Source organism: Chelonoidis abingdonii, chromosome 22 (genome assembly GCF_003597395.2).
Source record: "Chelonoidis abingdonii isolate Lonesome George chromosome 22, CheloAbing_2.0, whole genome shotgun sequence".
Lineage (NCBI taxonomy): Eukaryota > Metazoa > Chordata > Testudines > Testudinidae > Chelonoidis > Chelonoidis abingdonii.
Window position 1 is genome coordinate 31,731,050 of NC_133790.1, and position 8,919 is coordinate 31,739,968.

At 47.7% G+C, this 8,919-nt stretch overlaps 1 protein-coding gene across 7 annotated transcripts in view; it reads left to right on the forward strand.

Moving 5' to 3' along the window:
• NF2 (NF2, moesin-ezrin-radixin like (MERLIN) tumor suppressor) overlaps positions 1-5,839 on the forward strand; it is a 104,610-nt gene extending 98,771 nt beyond the window's left edge. For all 7 annotated transcript variants that reach the window (XM_032764647.2, XM_032764646.2, XM_032764648.2 and 4 more), the window contains one exon: positions 1,006-5,839. Coding sequence is in view for 3 of the 7 variants with exons in the window: in XM_032764646.2 (XP_032620537.1) it covers positions 1,006-1,056 (51 nt within the window). In the remaining 4 variants the exon portion in view is untranslated. The remainder of the gene's footprint in view (positions 1-1,005) is intronic.
• The last annotated feature ends 3,080 nt before the right edge of the window (positions 5,840-8,919 follow it).

An 8,919-nucleotide genomic window follows, 5' to 3' on the forward strand; every position in this document is an offset into this window, starting at 1 on the left:
TAGGAAGTTTAGACTTGAAATTAGACAAAGGTTTCTAACCATTAGAGGAGTGAAGTTCTGGAACAGCCTTCCAAGGGGAGTAGTGGAGGTAAAAGACATATTCGACTTTAAGACTAAGCCTGATAAGTTTATGGAGGTGATGGTATGATGGGATAGCCTAATTTTGGCAATTAATTTAGCAATTGATCTTTGATTATCGGCAGGTAAGTATGCCCAGTGGTCTGTGATGGGATGTTAGATGGGTTGGGATCTGAGTTACTAAAGAGAATTCTTTCCTGGGTGCTGGCTGGTGAATCTTGTCCACATGCTCAGGGTTTAACTGATTGCCATACTTGGGGTCGGGAAGGAATTTTCCTCGAGGGCAGATTGGCAGAGGCCCTGGAGGTTTTTCACCTTCCTCTTCAGCATGGGGCACGGGTCACTTGCTGGAGGATTCTCTGCAGCTTGAGGTCTTCAAACCACAATTCGAGGACTTCAATAACTCAGACATAGGTTAGGGGTTTGTTACAGGAGAGGGTGGGTGAGATTCTGTGGCCTGCACTGTACAGGAGGTCAGACTAGATGATCATAATGGTCCCTTCTGACCTTAAAGTCTATGAGTCTATAAAGTGCTTTAGAAAGTATGTTACTCAGAAGCCTCTTCTGCAGGAGATGCTCATGTGTCAACAGCTGGCCAAAATGTTTCAGGACCCTCGAGGTGTTTTCTGTGTCTGATCAGACTGCCAGTGTTCTCATGCTGTAAGACTGTTCTCAGATGTGGAAAAGGGGAAGGCGGTAAATGTTTGATCAGTGTTTGTAATCTGGAACAGCCTTTCTGAACACCAGCAGTACCAATGGACCTCACTGGTAGATGCAGATGCTCAGCACTTCTGTGTATCAGGCCTCTGAACCTAAACTCATGTGGTATGTTGCAGTCCCCCAGAATGTATTGGGATAGCATTGTGCAGGGCTGATGGGAAAGCAGATCCAGCTCTTTCTTCAGCCTCTCTCTCAACTGTCTTGCAGCTTACTTTGCAGAGCACCAAGTCCCGTGTGGCCTTCTTCGAGGAGCTCTAGGAGGTGACCCAGCCATCCTGCACTGCTGCTTCCAGCGAGCCAACCACGTGCCAGCCAGAGCTTCCTTCAGCAAGGCTATATAGGCACATCCCAATGGCTGGGGAGCCAGGAATACAGCCCCTCTACATGCTGTCTGAGTGCACTCTGGTACATGATGCTGTTCCTGTGCAATGGACTTGGTCCGTCAGCTGTCTGTGGATTTCAGCGTGATGATCTCTAGTTTAGTGTATCCTAATCCCCCTTATAGGTTTTTAACTAGCTACTCTCTTCTACTGTTTATAATGCAGAGCTGTGTATCCCTTGCAGTCTTTTTAAGCAGTATTTGTATTTGGGCGTGACTGTCATGTGACTTTCTGGGAGCTGGTGAGTAGGCACGTGTGCCTTGGAAGGGTTGCCTTTCCCTTCCAGCCCTGCTTTAGGGAATACCACAAATAATGTGCACTTCTGCAGGTGGAGATGTGGTGCGTTCAGCAGTTCAGGAGCCAGGCGGCGAGATGTGTGCTATTCTCTCCATATCCCCTGTACTTCTGCCTGACTCTTGGAGGAGCTGAGTACTGGTAGCTCCCATTGGTCACACACACAGTGGTATAATGGAATGCTTTAATCAGTGGTACAGCCTCCCCTATGAGAGCGTGGTTAGGTCTGGTCTTCCTGCCTATCAGAGGATCTAACAGACCTAGAAGGGTTCAGAGATATGCTGTGGGAATAGGTCTGGAACGACTTCTGTATAAGGAGAGATTGAAAAGATTCTGGCTGTTTACCTTAGAGAGCTGCTGCATAGAAGGGACATTACAAAGGTGTGCAAACTAATGAATGGTATGGAGAAAATAGATCTCCCTTCTCCAGTATGACGCAAGAGCAAGGGCATAGTCAAGGAAACTGAAAAGTGGCATATCCAGCACTGATCAAAGGAAATACTTTCCCACACAGTGTGCAATGAGCCTCTGGAACTCCTTGCTACAAGATTCCAAGAATTTTGTAGGATTTGATCTTTGTCAGGATACAAAAATAGCTAGAAATGTAGCAGTGGACATTTAAAAAGTGAAGGGGTTCTGGAAGAGATATGAACCTTCATGCTTGTGCCTAGAAGCTGATCTCTAAATAATGTAGATCAGGAGGGAATTTCCGCTGTGCCCTAGTCATCCCATAGCTACCTACTGCAGCCTTCTTTTCACTTTCCTCTGAAGCATGTGGCACCTGCCACTGCTGGAGATGGGCTAGATGGACCACGGGTCTGATCTACTTGTGGGAGCTGCATGTGCTCAGCCTCTCTGCGTATCACCTCCCTTGCTCCATTTTGATTCCCCTGGTAGAGTGGTAACCAGCACCCCACAAGTTGGGACTCTACTGAGAACAGTCTCAGCATCTCTTTACTGTTGAGTCCTGTAGCGTGGCAGGAGCTGCCTTGCTCCGGTGGTGGCAGAGCCTATGGTTTCCAGTCCGTGAAGGAGCATGCTGTGAACACTTATGTGGCCTGTGCCTGCCGTGAGACAGAGCCAAGCAACAGGGTTGAGTTGCTAAGGGTACGTCCAGACTACCCGCCTTATTGGCGGGTAGCGATTGATTTCTTGGGGATCAATATATTGTGTCTCATCTAGATGCGAGATATCGATCCCTGAACGCACTCCCTGTTGATTCCGGAACTCCACCAGCACAAACGGTGGTAGCGGAGTCGACAGGGGAGCCACAGACGTCGATCCCGCGCTGTGAGGACCCAAGGTAAATCGATCTCAGATACTTTGACTTCAGCTACGCTATTCATGTAGCTGAAGTTGCATATCTTAGATCAATTCCCCCCGGCAGTGTAGACCAGCCCTAAGCAGCCAAGGTGAGGTTGGCTGCTAAATGAAGTCTCTCTCTCCTAGCCAGGGACTCTAGGCAGCTATGTCAAAGAAGTCACTGGCATACTCAGGTCTTGGAAGGACATAGGTCTGCTGCCTTGGGAGGAGAGGAGTAACTCCTGGCACGTGGTTTGTTGTCATCCTGCCTCCTTTGCCAGTGCTAGCCCCCATCCTGCCCTGCTTTGTATTCTGTGTTTTGGGGGGTGAGTGAGGAGAGGTGGTAGAAATAACTTTCAGTTTATCTCCCAGGCACTGGAAGTAGGGGCGCTGCCGCACCCTCTGGCTTGAAGTAGTTTCCACTATATCCAGGGTTTACCGTTTGGTTCAATGGCTTCCAGCACCCCCGCTATACAAATTGTTCCAGCACCACTGTGGCAGCCCCTCATATAATGCACTTATGAACTATTGGGCCTTGCCTTTGTGTAATGGCCTCTGGTCTACTCTCTCCCCCCCCCACCCCGACCTATAGGCAGCTATTATCCCATAATCTCACCCCTTTGCTGCTGTTCTGCGGCAGCATAAAGCTTTCGTGCCCTGGCGGTTATATTCATTACATATAAAGAAATACACTATTCAACCCTTAAGTGCTGCTGCTTCCCAGACTGCAGCCAGTTTGAACAGTGCAGCTTTAATGTGTTAATCCAGGTGTTGTCCTGGAATGCACAGTGTCAGGATCTTTCCTGTGACATGGGGACACTTGGAGTATAGGGAAGCATGATTCCTCCCAGTGCAAACAGCACTGACTCCCCATGTCCTCTCGTTGATGCTGCAAGGAGAGCAAGTGCTAAGCATGTCTCCTGCCGAACAAGTGCTTCAGTATCATGCCAATGGCTTGTCTTTAATCCCACCTAACCATACAGCCTGCACTCTAGAGTGGGAGCTTCTCACACATATACCACCATAAAGGGTTATGGCCACGATGCGAAATGTTTGTACATCTTTTGTATCAATGTTCTTTGCCACCCTAGGGAGCAGAAAGAACACCCAGTGGTCTCAGCAGAAAGCCTTGCAGGTAGCAATGGGGTATCCTACAGATTGGAGCAGGCTGCAAAGTTGCAATAATATTGGGCTACGGATTAGTTTTTCTCTTGAGCTGTCTCAGTTCAGGTGACTGGGGTTAAGTCCCGCTCAGAGTCTCCATCCTAAATCCTGCTTTTTAGGGGTTTATAGATCAGCTCTTAGCACTCCCTCGGGGCTATAACCTCAACAGATCTGGGCTTGGCTTAGGAGCAGAAAGATGCTTAATTTAAAGAGGAAAAACTGTTAAGCCATTTTTAAGTTAGAAGAGTGGAAAAGTGACCTGCCATGAGGGGTTGATTTCCAGGCTTGACTGTGTGGACAGGAAAGTGCAGGCATGTATTGCATTGATCTGTAGCACATCTCTCTGGCCAGTTCAAGAAGAGTTTTTGCCTGGCTCTGAGGGAGCCCTAGCTGGTTCTCCGCTCTAGAGGGACCATTGTGAGATGAGACAGTAAAGGGATAAAAGGAAAGAGGGGGAACAAGATCTTTTATTAACAGATGCTTTTCCATCGATCAGTTTCTCTCCCTAGTGACTCAGTGTTAGTTATGTTTACTGCCCCTCTGAAAGGTTGGGCTAGGGCCCTTGGGGTGATCCAAGGGCTACACAGAACCAACAGCCATTTCAGCTTGAAACAGTAAATCCTGGCCCCAGTGAGTCAATGGGAATTCAGTGGAGCCAGAATGGCACCCAGAGTTTGCAGCCATTTCATTGGTGCTAGTTAGAAACGCACATTTCATGCCAGCGTTTTACGTACACACTTAGGTCCAGATCCTCACAGGTATTTCGGTTCCTAATTTCTATTGATTTCAGTGAAAGTTAGGAGTCTAAATACTTTTGAGGATCTAGGCCTTAGACCATAATCCGGCAGTTTCAGATACATGTGGTCAACTTTGAGCTCATGACCAATTCCAGTGAAGTCAAGCCTGATTTTAAGCTGGATCCAAATTGCAGTTTACCTTATCTGTGCTTGAGGTTTACAGTGGAGCAGCTACATGGCTGGCTGGCTATAAATTGGTTGAATTGGGGCAAGTTTTGACTGGAGCCAAGGGCAAAGAGGAGTTATTTTCCCCACCCCTCTCCCCTTAAATCCAGCACTGTCATAACACTAGAGCCAGGGGTCTCCCGCTGAAATTAACAGGCAGCAGGAAGAACTTCTTCACATAGTGCACAGTCAGCCCATGGAACTCGTCAGAAAATGTGATGGCCAAAACTAGACCTGGGTTCAATAAAGAATTTGGTAAATGCATGGAGGATTGGTCCATCAGTGGCCGTTAGCCAAGATGGTTAGGGATTAAACCCTATGCCGCGGGTGTCTGTAAGCCTCTGACTGCCAGATGCTGGGGATGGATCGCTCAGTAACTGCCCTGTACTGTTCATTGCCTCTGAAGCCTCTGGTACAGATCACTGTCAGAGATGGGACACTAGGCTAGATGGACCATTGTTTTGACCCAGTATGGCTGTTCATATTTAAACAATACTAGCAATCGTGTCCTTGCTGCCCACTCTTAGCAAGGCTGAGCAAACACTAATGGTCTCTCTTTAACCCACCCAATTCACTTGCCTTTATTTTACTTTTTTCAGCAGCTTGGTTTAATCACAGAGGGCTGAATTTAGCCCTGTGGTGACTTCAGTTGAGTTATGGACAGGGTGGATTTGGCCCAGAGTCAGCCTATGGCTCAGCATAGTATATTGTGGCTTTTAGCAGATCACATCCTTGAACTCTTTTATTTAAAAGGTCCCTGATATGCATTGACTCTCCTCCCATTTGGAAGTGTATGTGTCTGAAATTCAGATGGATGAAGTAATCTTTTCCTTGGGATGGGGTCTGGGACAGAAAGGCCTTTTTTTTTTATTCCCGTGGATTGTTATATTCTAAAGATACCATTGTTTTCTCATTTGTTTTAATAAAAATTGAAAGCAGTTGGAGGTGCAGTTGGTTTTTTGGGGAGTGGGTTAAAAAGTATAAAGAGCACATTGTTCTTGTAAAATTACAGCGAGTCATACAGCAGGTTTAACAAGAGACATGATTGCATCATCTCCAAAGTATTAAATTCACCATCAAGGAACTTCCAAAACGGAGACATGTCGGCCTCCCCTCTGCTACATCACAGCACCCAGGAACCCTGAGCATTGAGATGTACCTGCAGCCCCTCTGCTATATCCCAGGTCCTGGGAATCCCCATCACTGAGACATGACTGCATCCCCGCTGCTATGTCACAGCATGGCACCCGGAACCCCAGCACTGAGACACAACTGTGCCTCTTCTGCTGTATCAAAACACTATGGGCCATATCGTCCCTAGTGCACCATGTCTGCTCAGTAGAGTAAAGGGGCCACAAGGCAGCCTCTGCCTCTCTTGCATGGGCCATTCTACTGCTGGGCTATTGCAGTGCAGGAGGGGAAGGAGGCAGTGCAGAGCCACTGTCCTCTTTCCCCCATACAGGAGGCATGGCTGCAGACATGCTACTGGCTTAATAAATTGACTCATTCTGGCTTATAAATGAAGTGGCTAGATGAGGTGGATGCTGTTCATTAAATGTCAGAGACAAGTTCTTGGCAGCTGTCGATCCTGATCTAACTTGACTTGGGGGAAAGCTCAAGTCTTCCGCTGCTTTGCTCACAGCTGCCCTGTTCCCTGACATGTCCCCACAAGTTGTGTTCATACTGGCCTGGCAGCCCCTCCCTGAGTTTTTGAGCAGCACCAAGCACACTTGGCACATAAATAATTCCAGCTCTGTGGCGTGTTTCGCTTCAATCAGCTGTCATTTCTAAGCCACTTGTGCTGTCCTTCAACACATGGGTTTGAGTGCAGGGAGCTGCTGCAGAGCTGGGTTAATAAATATTTGACCCAGCTGCCTCAGCTAGGATGGGAACAGGAAATGTTTAATTTTCATTATCCATCATTCAGGCCTTTACAGAGGGTGTGAGGACATACACACAAAAAGCAAGGAGGCTGCTCCCTCTGCCTGGCCCCTTTCTTTGCCATCTGAGCCACAGGCAGGTTTGCAGCGGGGTGTTTGCATATGTCATTTAATGAATTCAGCAGCAGAGTTGTTTATCTGCTCTGTGTTTGCACAGCCCTGGCAGCAAAACCCCTGGAGATGAAATTTAGCTCTTGACGAGGGCTTGTCCTAGAATGATGGTTCTCTTTGTCACATTTATGTCCACTTTTTTCAGTAAATAATTGACTCAGCAGAAGTGGGTAGGCTGAGATGACTCTTCTGGTGTTGGTTTATGTCAGTTTTGGGCCTGCCCCCAGGAGAGGGGTTGACTTTATTTTTTTAAGAGATGCTGAAAGGAAAAGGGGGGGTCTGCCTGCACTGCTCTATAAGGACCAGGCTGCACAACAAGGGAAAATAGAAACACTGACCTGATTTCACAGGCATCAAAAACAGAATATTTCTATATAATAGAGCTCAAGGGTGTGAATGTGTGTGGCAGGCAAGAACCTCATATCTCAAGGAATTTAGCTAGTACACAGACTAAAAGGGTTTTATAAATGCTCGCTGCAAGTCCCAGGTTAGGATTTTCAGCTGATGAGTGGTGGATTCTGTAATGCACGCAGGCGTTAACTACATGAAACAAAAGGGGAAAGAGGTGGGGGACGGCAGCCCTGAAAGTGATGGGAAGGTAGCAATAGCCTGTCTCTGACATCAAGGCTTGTTTCTTCTCAGGCCTCCTGTGGGGTAGAGGGGAGGAGATGGGCTTGCAGGAGTAGCCTGACTGAACCCCAATAAAGTTTTGCATCCCATCAAAACAGCCATTCCTACACATGAAGCATGTCCAGCAGCCCAAGGAAGATAAAGTACATGCAAAAGAGAATACGCTGAAAGGATTGAGTGATCTCAGGCCTCTGAAACATGTTCTGACAGCTCCTGAGCAAACAGTGTTATTTTTAAAACATTAGGAAAAAATCGAGAAGATCAACATGACAGGTGGCGGTTATCTGGGTGAGCACACACCTGAGTCAAGAGCCACTTTGATCATTTGTGAGACATCAGCACCACGGAGAGCAGCGGGGCAGAGGAGTGAAATCCAACCATGGCTTCTTAGTCCTTCCTTGTCTCATGTTATAAGGAGCTGTCAATACTCAAAATTCTGGGCACAAGCTGATCACAAGTCAGGAAGGAATTTCTGACTGTGCAAAAGTATTGCAATGTGGTGTTTCCCTTCTCAAAGCCTTCGGTCCTCCCATCACCCGCATCCCATCCCTGCACTGTTCCCTCCCAGCTTGTATATCACATCAGCATCTCTCTTGGATTCTCAGCTGTTAACAGCCACCAGAAAGAAGCCCTCACTTTAGTCTTCATTGCAACATGTTTGCATCAAAGCCTTGGGATTCCTGCCTCAGTGCCCCCCTGCAACCTCCCATTCCATTACTAGGCAGAGCTGAGGTCATTCCATCTGCTTCTCATTGTTTTATTTAAATCAGTTTCCCCCCATTCTCCTCCATCCCTCCCTTTCTTCAGTGTGGGATCTCATCTGGTGTCTTTAGAGGCCTAATTTCCCTCAGAAGCCGCCTGCGTGGGAGTGTGGGGAGAGCGGTGGAGGGGAGGGACAGAGGGCTCCAAGTCTGCCCTAGTTTCAGCAAGATGAAATTGTGTGGAGGTGTCAAACTCCAAGCTCAAGATCCCACTTAACCTGGCAGCCAGAAGCCCCATTTTGCACCCAGCAACAGAGGCATGGGTCCTGGAAAGCAAATCCCTGGTGGAACATACAGCGACTGGGGAAAGGACCCTGGCATGGCCCATACCAACATGACACAGGAGGAAGCCTGCTAGAGAAATGGCTTGGTTTGGTATTCCAGTGCAATCGACATTTCTCATCCCCCTCCCTATTTGAGTCTGTTATTGGTCTTCCCAGGAGCAAGCTGAGTTTCCCATTTGGCACCTAGGTAAAAAGGTGCCTTGTATTTTCCAGAGACAAGCTCTGCCTTGGCTAATAAATATTCTGAGTGAGCCCCAGCCTTGCCCCACCCCTCTCTTGGAACAGCAGAGTGA